Genomic DNA, 12,777 nt, shown 5'->3' on the forward strand with positions numbered 1-12,777 from the left:
ATCACAGGCCCAATAAATTGCCAAGCCCTTTGTTTGCAGGTTTTATGACCATTTTCATGCAATTAAAGTCAAAGGAGCGGCATGCTTTTATTAAAAAATGCCAGTCTCTAAGGGACTTGATTCCAGCAATCAACAAGTAATGTCATCCGCGCTCTAAACACCAAGCTGACACAATAATATTCGAAGGAACAGTTTTGAGAGAACAATTCTCTCAGATAAAGTACAGTATATGGTTATATTGCAGTAAGACTCTGGTTTTGGTTTTGTAAAATTAAAGATTTTAGGTTTCTAACCTTCCCACCCACCCTGCCTAGCCTGTATGTGGAGAGTTATTCCTAGTTTTACATGACACCTACTGTACCCTACTCACCCACCACTGTTTTTGACAGCCCTTGTAAAGCACTCTGGGTGACCACTTACCTAGAGTTGCACACATACTGTATATCTAGTTGTGTACCACACATTCTTGTGCCTCCTACATGATTTTAATTTTGTTTCTCTTTAGAGGGTCACTTTACCAAAGTGCTCTGGATTACTTTATTATTTATTAGCAAATTGTGTTTTATTATTTAAATAGTACCAGCATACCCTGCCTCAATATATTTAACTGTTCTTCTTTAACCTGAAAAAAATCAGGTTAAGTAAATGAAAGAAGTACAAATATCTCGCCATTCATTTTCTTACTGTTTTATCCAAGGCAGGGAAACCCGGAGCTTATGGATGGGACACCAGTCCTTCACCAGACAAATAACAAGTGCAAATATAACAGTTCAAATATTCCTTAGGATGGGTGCCATATAAAAAAGAAATTACAAAGTATTGTATATGAGTGTGCTAGGGGTTCAAAGACTCATGTGGTAGAGGTGGTATCAGTAATATCATTGGCTTGTCTGTGTTAAGAATCATAGCATGTTTGTAAGGAGAAAATGTACAGTATCTGTTGGAGTGATGCTTCAGAGGATAAGGCTTTTATTATTTAATGGGGGAATGTTCGTCATAAACCAAAAGAAAGGCTGGAATTTTTTAAATAGTGATGGAAGTGTTTTAAAGGGAGAAAAATACCAGTTACACGTAAATAATGTAACATGAAAATAAGCAGAAAAACCACAGCTACATGCGAGATTATGATGTTCTTCACACTGGCCCTGTCCATTAGAACCAGAATATAGCAAGGTTTGCATTACTTAATTTCTTTTGACATCACTTGTTCTGAGAGATCTATAGCTGGTGCTACTATACGATCATGGTCATCAGGTGGCCAGCCTACAGGTTTTAACAGAGTCCAACGTGAAAATATCTTAACATGTACTTTGTCTATGAATGTATAAAAAGTACCGTGCAAACAGGAGCCACCAGACTCCTGTTGCTCATCTAACAGTTTGAAAAAGTCATTCAAATATCCTCAGGAATCAACATCGATGACATTCAAAGACCTTATTAAGTTTGCAGCAGACAAGAACATTAACAACTGTGACATTTACAATGTCATAATTTCCTTTTTTATATTTGGAGTGGCCAGTTGTCTCCAATTTGGTAATATTATTAATGATTTCCTTAGCAGACTGACTTATCCAGGGTGACTTACAGTAGCTTGTTAAAATCCAATGTCCAATGACCACAGCTCAAACTCTCCCATCAGCCAGCTGCTGCGGCTGTTTTCTTCAGACATCCAATTGCTTATGTTCCACACATTTGAATGAGTGTAGATGGGTAGCCCAGAAACTGGTTGAAAGTTTTTGTGTGGAAACAAGTGAATTAAAAGTGCACACAAGCACAACTGTAGATCAATTGCAGGCATCAGTCAGCTCAGCTGAAATACAAACCAGCAGACAGTGGTACCCCTTGACCACCACTGCCACAAGGCTCAGTTCGTGCTCTGAGTGATGGTGTTTACTGGCTCCGCCTCTTTCTAATCAGGTGTATTTTCCTAATTAGAAACTTTGTGATTTTTTTTCTACTCAGAATGTGGACATCTAAAATTGAACAAGTTTAAATAAATGTTATTATTAAATCACTTCAGGGTTCTGACAGCTCAGATAGAACAAGAGCCAGCGGGTGTGTTGGTCCCCTGACCTAAATGAAGAAAAAGGGATGATGGGTGACAGACAAGAAGAATATCAGAGAGAATACGAAAATAGGAGATGAAAAATGTCATTGAACGTTGAAGACTTTTTTAAAGAAACGTGTGGCGGAAAATAGTCCTGCCCCGGTACACAATTCCACAATAATTCTTGAATCAACTCTTGGAGTCCAGCAGGATCATCTACACAATGTGGGTCCATATACCCACAACCCTTCAGAAGTACAGATGTATCTCCTGTTTCTCAGCCCTGAATTTTCCTGCTTTGCAGTTACAGTATATTTACACCCTTGTCCTACCCTAAGTCTGAAGTGATGGTGTGATGTATGGCATTATTATGAATCTTTATCAGGTTTTTGAATACGTTCTACTGTAATGGATGAACCAGCCAAACATATGTTAATTAATCAACAAGTACTCTATAGTAACTCTTGACTGTTGAAAGGGTTTATATTTGCAACATTCATTTTTTTTAAAAGAGCCATTGTTTCAAAATTCTTCATTTTTATCATTTCTGGTACATTTTTGCATTCATTTTATTATTTTAAAAAAACTTAATAGTTTAGATGGATTTTGCAAATTAAATGTAAACAAAAAAGATTTCTGGCATATTTTCGGCAAAGAAGCACTTGCTCTGTCATCATTTTCCATGTGCAATAACAAACTGATTACATAATGTCGTCACTTGGGTCTATTTTAAAAGTGATTGATGTTCAGGTGCTGCACAGTTTATTTTGTTGCTGCTAAAGGCTAGGAAATAGGACACACAAAAATATCTAGAATAGTAGGAAGGCTATAGTGTTACAGAATAGTATCTGTAGCAAAAATAATCATTAAAACTAAATCAATTTTCATCTTCATTAGTCAAATGGGCAAAGCTTTTTTCAGTCCTGCAGGGTTCTTATCTAATGGAAAAAGTAAAGGATACAGGAATGTGATTGTTTTAGGTGTTTGTGTCATACGTAAAACAAAGAACAAGCTTTCAAATACAGTATATTTTATGTAGAAGGTAAATGAGAATAACAATATTTTGTTGTCAACAGAGTAAATCATGAACATGACATGGACACCAGCAGTATGTGTACAGTGGTGTAATTCTATTACTGGAGACACTTTTTATCAAACAGATTGATGATGCAGTAATTGAGTAATGTTCTGATTGACTGCCTGTTGCTTTAGTTATTCGTATGATGTGATATTTTTCACTTCAGTGACCAGTTACATCCTAACTAGGTGATGGGTTGTAGGCAGCTGAGACAGCCCATGGCCTGAGAAGGTGGTATTATCATCTGTCTACCAAGAAAATGGAAAACAATGGGGTTGTAGACCTTAAAAAAACAACTGTATGTTCTTTTATATACAGTTAGATGAAGAAAACAGATCTGAAAAATTACATAAACTGAAAGATGCAGCTGAAAAATTAAATAAGCTCCCATGCCACTCACACATGTACTGAGTGCCTATTGATTGTTTTATTTCTACAATTTGCAATGAAGCAAACTGCATGGACTAAAAGCATCTAAGCTGATACAGAGTCGGGTTACTTTCATGAGAATTTAAAATAAACCTTGCGTGCTCTCCACTCATCTGGTTTTAAAGCAACGTGAGGCGTCTGTTTCAAAACGATTTCCTGGGGCTCTGATTCCTCTGCTGGCATACAGTAGCAGCAGCTTAGGAAAAGAGAAGAATGCCAGAGTAGCAGGTTCAGTCCTGTGGGCATCACACCCTTCTTCTTCGGCGGGGACATACAGTAGCTGTTGCAACAATCCGGTGCAGAGCGTGTGGTTTTCCCACTCTGACTAACCCTGTGAGGCTGCATGGAAGACGTGCTCATATGAGCCAGTCCAGTACATCTGCCACTGCCACAGCCACAAGATAAATCTCTTTCATGCTGACCTACTTTCTGACGGTGTCCAGCTCCTGAAAGGTATATCCTGGGAACTACTGTACTCTGGCAGGTATTCAGGAATTTCCTTACCCTGTTCTGATTTCAAATCACGAACACCAGATTCACAAAGCACACGCAGAACATTCCTCTGAAGGTTTGTGACAATGAGTCCAAGGAAGAAAAAATACAGAGCAGTCGCATGTTTGTTCTAAGATTATATATTTTCAGAAGCAGCACAACAGCAAACATTAAAGTAACAGTTCCAGCATTCGCTACACATTTTGTGTGGCACAATGTGTATTTTGCATACAGACTTAACAATTTCCTTGTTAGATTGAAAGTAGATCTGCTTTCTACTAAATCTGATGTAGTAATGCATGATTTACCCTAAAGCTGGGGTGTCACGTTTCCACTCTTCAAGACATGCAGTTCCTCTAGATTTCATCCACATTAGTCTCCGCTAGTACATATTTGATTTAATTATTTGCTTAATTACCCACATTTAGTGTTCTTTTTTTCAGGGACTGATTTCATAGATGTTCACAATTCAAGGCAGAGTATGTAGAAAACATTTTGAAGCCTGGAGGGAGATTTTAAATGAATTCCAGTTAATCAACAACTTTATTCAAATGATTTAATAATAAAGTACAGTAGAAGACAGGGTATTGACTTTGACACCACTGTCTTTCCGCAGATAGGGAGTGCTCATTATCAAGGGACAAGCTACTGTATGTTGTGTGCTCCCCCTCTATAATGTTTTTCACAATGAAGGGATCTCACCTTTGATATTCCAAGGTGCAATGTCTGAATATATCCTGCACATTTTGGCTGAGTGAAGGAAAACAGGGCATTAAGGTTTAGTCACTTGTTTTTGTGCATTTTGAATCTACTATATTATTGGGTACTAAGCAAATAAAGCAGTCCAAAAGAGGAAGAATACAATCTGTACCTCTGGACTAGGTCAGCCATGTGATTGGTCTTTTTTACACAACTACACACAGTTGCTGATATCAGCCCTATCTTTTATGACTGTACTGTTCAAATTGTCTCTGGAACTTGTTCAAGAGCTTGATACAATAGAATTGATAGAAGCTAATAAATAACTGCACTTTTCCAAGTAAACTCCCCAAATGACCTTTAAGCAGGGATCTGGACTCAGGATTGAAGAATCCCTGTTCTAAAGGAATGCTGTTGCCATGCTGATTGGCGTTTCGTGCTTAAGACAGAAAACTCTTCTCCGCTTCTGACATTAAAGGAGACTCAATCAAACACGTCAAACCGCAGTATTTCATTTCACATGCTAATCCCTGCAATCCCAGGAGTGCTCATGAACGCAGCGACAGGTAACCTTACTGCTGGTGAGAGATTTCCATGCCTTTACCCTGCCACAGCTTTCCCATGGCTGTCCATACCCCTCTAGCATTTGCCATACATTTTATTCAGCTTTTACCACAAAGTATCCCATTAAACATTTAAGCACCATCTACAATATTTCAATTTTGAAGGAAGAAATACACTAATGGATGAAGTTGCTATTAATGTGACATAAAACCACAAGGAAATATTCCTCTATATTCCTGCTTATGCATGTATTTATAGACATCAAAATTCAATGTGAAAACATCCTAATTGCAATACATCAGGATTAGGGGCCCCACACAATCTGAAGATATTGTAGCTTTAAAAGGAATTTTATTACCTTTTAAGACACCTCCATTATTTTTATGGAAAGTTAGTTTTCATGTGATGCCACAGCTGAATTATTAAGGGCTTAATAGTGTTGTGGCATTGCATTTATCCGGTCCTTATTTTATGATGTTATTGTGCACCTTTATATCAAATCAACGTCGGGTTTAAGCACAATGTAATGGAACACAAATGAAAATAAACTTCAACGTTTTGAGGAAACGCAAACCTTTAAACTCAATAGGTTATTGAAAGAACAATTTATGAACATCGTATGTATCCATGTACTCAGTTTAAACGCTACGATATTTAAAGATCTAAATGGACTTTCATTACAATACCTTTTTTCAGAACATATATTACAATGATTTGAAAATGTATTTTTCAACGCATCTAGAATGATATAATTCTACTAGTTTTTAATTCTAAGGAGAAATGTAGGATGATATACACATATACGATGTTTTAAACTGTGCATATTAGATATCCAAGCTTTGAAAAACACGGATTTCACTCATCAGCACTTTCTAATCAATCTCGCAGTCTCCGCAAGCACGTCAGCTGATGAGAAAAATCAAGTGACCGGTCACATGACAAGCAAAGTCTATCAAGATGGCTACGAGGCAGGAGTAAGTTGCATGTTTTTGTACGCGTTGTAATTTCAAGGTATTATTTTAGATGACAAAAACGGGTTTTGCGTTTGTTGTAGTTATTTAACAACGCACAGTTGCAACAAATACAAATTTGATTGATTCCATTTATCGTGGACAAAGGCTTCGATAATGTTAGTAGTAAAGGCAATGGCAAACGTATCCGCTCTTTGCAATGAACTGGTGTTGCTATGGCTGACAGTGTTTCCAATTAAACACTAGTAAATAATTTAAGGTTATTGAGCTTTTAGGTCTGAAGCTAGGGTACTCACGGTTTATCGGTATCTTAGTTTTTTATTAAAGGTGCGAATTGACCCAGGAGAAAAGGAGTAGCTAGATTTTCACGACAGATTGCATACACTGACCGCCTAGTTTATTTCAGTTTTCTGTTACATTTACACTTATAGAATGATATTTGTTGTCGAAAAGAGTGTTTTATCCCATAGCTTTATCTGAAAATGACCAGAATGCATTTTTTTCTAATTTCTAGGGGGTGGTGGGGGGGGGGGCATTTAACTTAACGCTTACTGAACTGTACGTAGCTGTCACTGGCAAATAATTGTTTCTGCAATTCATTTTTATCCATATTTAATGGTTTTCGAAACCAGGGTGTCAGGAACTAGCAGCGATTATTTTTGTGTTGCAGACACCGGCGGAATGATGCATTCATCTGCACTCGCGTCTAGCGCATTGGGACAAACCTAAGGGTTCAGGCATCATTTTAATCATATATCAAGAGCTGTTTTTCGTTTTAGGATTGTGAAGGGTGCAGCGGTGGTCATAAGCTAATATGCAGCCAAGAGATAACATTACCCAGATGCTTGACTGCAAAAATCAGTTCCACGTGTCGAAATTGTCCGTGCAGATTGTGCGCTTGCGCGGCGGCATCTCTCAGCAGACGGCGTGTAAGTCGGTTCCTGCCGCTTAAACTTAACTCTTAAAGTTAAAATGAACTCTTAACTCTTAAAGACTCTTAAAGTAAAAATGCTTACGTGGTGTGTGTACTGGTGTGATAGTATTTTAATTCATGAAGGTTATTTCATTTTTAAAAATTGTTTGGTTGTACCGTTTACAGTCAATCGATTTTCTTTACATGCTATGCCCTCGTTAAAATCTTTTGGGGCGTTTTATTTGGTCACTGTAGCGTTGCTTGCGGAATTCTGTTTCTGTTTTGGGTGTTATTATTATTATTTCGGTTTGCTTAGCAGACACCCCTGTACAGGGAGCTACCCAATACTGGAACTTTTCATTGCGTTACTAACTACAGCTGAGGCATCATTGTGCAAGCGCAGTACGGTACATGAGGGTTGATATAGGTAACTCACTCGAAACACCAACATTGCCTTCGGGCGTTTAACGGCACAAAATGAGATTTTTGTGGCTTCTGAAATGAAGCCTGCTCATCACTCTTATTTATCACTCTTATTTAGACGGTGTCGTATTGTCCGCAACATCTCCACAACGCCGTGTAAAACCAACATCGCCGAAGTCAAGAAGTCACAATCGCAAAGAGTTTCTTACTTGAGTATTTCAGTATAGTTTTATTTATTCGGACTTTACAAACTACCACGGTTACGGTACACGTTGTGAGAAAAGGCGATTGACTTTATTATCCACGCTATTAAAAATAAAGAATGGCACTTGGAGCTATAGTTTCATATCACTTTTGCTTTCATATGACTAAAGAAGTTGTTTCATTGTACTTTGCATTTGGATTCAGCTTGTGGTTTGCGCGATACGAGGATAATGCCGATAAGGTACAATGGTTTCAATTTCGACGCAATCAAGGAGTGAGTGAATGTCTCACTCACAGAAAAATAGATGTGTACATGTGGATGAAAAGCATTCTTAACACGGGAAGGTCTGCAAGAGTATACGTTTAGTCTTATGTATATGAAAAAGAAAGAGGCAGCAGTGGATTTGATTTCAAATCCGTTGTTTTCTTTGTAGAAAAAGCCTATATACCAAGATTATTTTTTATCTTTGGACCTTGCCCAGAGGATTTTTTTTTAAATCCTTGATTGCTTGCACAACGTAGAGATTCAAGACCGAGCTTTGTTGTTGATGTAGGTGCATTTCTTATTTCTCTCAATTAACCTTTGCAGCAAAAACCTGAAAAGATTCACAATGCCTAGATAAAAAAAAAAAACATCCTGAAACCAAATGTTATGCTGTCTAGCCCATACAGTTCATCAGACACACAGCCCTGCCCCAAGCAGATAGAGGTCATGGTTTCAATCCACAGTGCTATTAATCCAGAGCTGTTGATGGAAAGCTATCTGTAACTAGAGGCAGCACAGAAGAAGCAGAGCACACTGACCACTCTGGTGTTTTTCTTGAACACTGACACACACACCAGAAAACTCAAGTAGGAACTGTGTAGATGTGGAGATGGTTAAGACTATGAGCAAAGGCTTTGGTCGTGGGAGTGTGGAACAAGCTACCCAGCCTTGTTGTTGAAGTGGATACCCTGGTTACTGTGAAGAAATGGCTGGATGTGATCTTTGAGTCAGTTATCTCCCAACTACCAAATGGCCTCTCATTTGGAAGCGTCCTCATGTTCAAAGGGTAACAGCTCCTCATCCAATACCTTCCCATACAGTCTTTCCTTGAGGAAGAGGCTGCTTTGGACTCAAAGAGTTAGGCTGCTGTGCAAGTTATGTTTCTTTTTCATTTGGTCTGTGTGGTTGTGCAATCCCCTGTATGTTTCACGATTGTGCTGGCCTCCTACTTATCTACCAACTAATTAACTAATTAACAGGCTGAATAGGCCTGATAGCCTCCTCTCATTCGAATCCATTATTGTTCTTATTCATGTAAGGGGAGCATGTGGATCTTAATGAGGGTGTACAGTACTTCACCAATCTTTTGAATCCTTGATTTCGATTCAGCATCCGTGCAGTACTGGGTTAGGCGTGGGAAACGGTTTAAAAACCACGAAGCCAGATGTAGCTTCTGCCGTGTGTTGTCAGAAAGCCGTTTTCCTTGGCGTGAGTCATGCTAAGTCCAGCCCAGTCCCAGAGCCACAGAGCAAGCACATGACCACTGCCCCCCCCACCAGGAGGGAGGCTGTCTATTGCAAAGCCCTGAAAAATAAAGAAACAAAACCACAGCTTGTAAAGCAGGAATACTTCCTTTTTACACATTTCTCCTTGGGATAGTTTTACAGACAGAACACCTAGTGGTAACATGTGTAGGTAGGTGCTTTATGAGGAAGGTTGAGGTATTATTAAGGAAATCCACATTCACGATAGAATTGTTCCTCTCCTGTCTATGTGACACTGTTGTTCATGTGGCCTCCTTTTAAAACACTTCAAAAATCAAGAGACAAAGCAGCGTGCACATGACAGGGGCTTTCAGACAGGAACAGCCTTTCCGTTGACTGATAACAAAGTAAAATTGAGAGAAAATATAACCACTTTAAAGGAGTTAGATGCAATTGATACTGAAATGTTTTCTTTCTGCTGTCGCTAATGGATCCTGTGCAGCCGTGTTCCTTATTATGGGTCAGGTGGATGATGAAATTGACAGAACTCTGTAGCTGGAGACCTGGCAACCCTTTTCTGTCGTAACACGCTGTCAGTGCTCGTACTTTTCTCTTCACTCGCTGGGGTCAGCACTCTGAATAAGCGTACATTTTGATACAACCATTAGCGTTTCTGTGGGGAAGAAAAGGGACTTCTTGAGCATCCATTAAAGTAAGGTTTTTCTGTGTCCCCATGAAGTCAAATAATGGTGTTGGTTCAGTGAAAGAGCCATTATTTTTTTAATCAATCTGAAAGCACTATATCTTGATGAGGCAGCAATGAAATAATTGTTTAATACATGATTGTCTCTGCCCAATTATTATTGGAAAAGGTTGTGATGTATAGCTAGATAAGACAATATACATACAATGAAAACTCTTGGGTGTAGTCATTTTCTCCTCTCGTAGCTCGCCCTAGTGTTGGCCTCTTACTGAGCAGTAAGAAGCAAGAGGGCTGCTCAGAGCCAGCAGGAATGGCGCAGAGAAAGCCCACGATGGCCTGTCTTGAACGGGGAACACATAGACAGCTGGAGGATGTCCAGCCCCTTCGGGATCGATTCCGTTCGCCGTGTGCTTTCCAGACGGCAGTGTGGGAAGAGGCTAGCTCCTGTTCCTCTCCTCTCTCCGCAGGCCTGTGTACTGGCTGGGGAATGACACCCTGCGGGTCTCCATGGCCCTGTTCGCCGAGAACCGCCGCCGGCTGTGTGAGCGGCTGAGGGCCAAGTCCGAGGTGGCCAGGAGGTCGGTGGTCGTGCTGCAGGGCGGGGAGCAGACCCGGAAGCACTGCACCGACACGGACCTGCTCTTTCGCCAGGTAACGGCAGTGTGACGGAGAGGGAGCCAGGACAGCAGCCCTCCGTTTCCTAATCACTTCTTTGTATTTGGGGATCGCGGGGGAGCTGGAGCCTATCCCAGCAAGCAACAGGCACAAGGCGGGGTACACACTGGATGGGACACCAGTCCGTCGCAGGGCGCACACAGACGCACGCTGACACCTGGGCCAGTTTTCCTGGAGGCCAATTAACCCACCAGCATGTCTGTCGATGGTGGGAGGAAACCGGAGCACCCTGGGAGAAACCCACACACATACAAACTCCACACAGACAGCTCCCCAGGAATTGAACCTGAGGTCCCAGTGCTGCAGTATCAAAAAATCTGTACCCTCTATGGCTGCTCTGGACTTGAAAGACCGGCCAGTCGAAAACGTCTATGAATTCTGAATTTGTGAGGGATAAAGGAAGATTTTCAGTGAGCAGAGGCGTTAGTCTCTTACCTTATCTTTAGTTATCTTATCTTAATCTCTTATAGTCTGCAGAATCAAGCTGCTTGCTGGCCTACACAAAACAACAAGTCAGACCATAAAGTGTTAAAATGTGCTGGTGATAGAATATTAGAGAATAATCCTAACAAAGGTTTTTCTGGGTGTATCATTTTTATCTTTTGTTAAAGCCTTCTTTGGATCAAAGTTTGTTGGACAAACCTTGTTTAGCTTTCAAGTGTAGGTTTCTATAATGTTTAACTCCTAGTTTTCGAATGGCTGTGTGGCCTCTTGTTCTCTTTCCCAACAACGTGTAACTTGTGATTTGGTTATAAAGGTAGGTAGGTGGGCGTGGCTGCTGTGGTCACATGATAGTGTCAGCAGACACTGTGAAGAATTTTTGCTGACAGAAGCATATACCTGTTCCTATATCCATCTGTTTTCAGTAAGTGCTTTTTCCTTGGAGGCTCAGAAAGAGCCAAAGTTTAACCCAGCTGGCACAAGGGTGTGGTGTGACTTTGCACCTTGGATCTGCGTATCTTCTTAAGATGACAGACACAGTTAGATAGCAAGCCTTTGGACTGTGGGTGAAAACCACACAGACTCCAGACTGCAGACTCCATACAGCAGGCACCCCGGTCCAGAATAAAACCAGGACCCAAGAGCTAGGAGGCAGCACTGCCAAATGCACCATGATAATGCACGGTCCCCTATTCTTACAGTGTTTTAGGAACTGTTTTTACTTGTTTAACTTTTGCAGACAAACGTAAGGATCTCAGAAGTGTCAGTTGACTGAACCCCAGAATTACTCTTTGTTACTTGGAAGCACAGAACCCATGCTTGACATTCATGTCAAGAGCGACTACGTTTTGAATGAAAAGTATAATTATCTATCAATTCAAAACTCAGAGAAGCGAAACAATTCAATAAATGCATGCCTTGCGTGATAAACTCATTGTACCTGTCAAATCACTCTTTTCAGGCAGTAATAAGAAGTTCTCTCCATTTGCACACATCAAGTTATTTTCTTTGATTCCCTGTCTTTAATTGGCGAGCACTTTCGAGTTGAGAGCACAATCCTGTCCTTGCATTTAAAAAGAGCTCCTTTGTTTGTTTCTTAATGCTGTGTAAGAAAAGAGGTTATGAGCCAGCTGATTCATTCACTGCTGGGGGTTTTTATGGGTATTGTTGAAAATTATATTTTGCATTGGGAATAATTGATACTTTACAGCGCTGTATTAAAAGTAGTGTAAATGAAATGAAATTAGGCTGACAAACCTAGCCCAATTTCTGCCTTTTTGAAGCAAAGCTGAATGGTAACATTTAATTCCAGCAATACTAATGCTAGCAGGAATCAAGCTGCACTTTTATGTTCAGCTTTTAGACATGACAAAGAGCACTCTCTGCAAAAACAAATATATTGTTAAAAGAGTCCCCTCTATTATAATGCTGACCTCATGAGACATTTTTATGTTCCTGTTTTTTCTTTCATTTTGGAAGGAGATGAATTCTTAAAATATCTCAAAATAGATGTAAATGTAGAAATTATTGGAAGCAAGTCCTTTTTCTTTGCTAAAACATTTGGAGTAAACAGGATGGAGTACTAAACCACGCTGATTGCTTACGTTATGTGCAACATTGGTGTCTTCTAATCTCGGCAGATATCAGTAGCTAAGCAAGGCTGTGCCT

General features: G+C 39.9%; 1 protein-coding gene across 1 annotated transcript in view; it reads left to right on the plus strand.

The window, feature by feature from the left end:
• The first annotated feature begins 6,202 nt into the window (after positions 1-6,202).
• Positions 6,203-12,777, plus strand: part of pepd (peptidase D) — a 113,870-nt gene continuing 107,295 nt past the window's right edge. The window contains exons 1-2 of the mRNA XM_015368217.2: positions 6,203-6,283; positions 10,461-10,644. Of these exons, the coding sequence (XP_015223703.2) occupies positions 6,267-6,283; positions 10,461-10,644 (201 nt within the window). The 5' untranslated portion in view covers positions 6,203-6,266. The remainder of the gene's footprint in view (positions 6,284-10,460; positions 10,645-12,777) is intronic.

This window comes from Lepisosteus oculatus, chromosome 20 (assembly GCF_040954835.1).
Source record: "Lepisosteus oculatus isolate fLepOcu1 chromosome 20, fLepOcu1.hap2, whole genome shotgun sequence".
Classification (NCBI taxonomy): domain Eukaryota; kingdom Metazoa; phylum Chordata; class Actinopteri; order Semionotiformes; family Lepisosteidae; genus Lepisosteus; species Lepisosteus oculatus.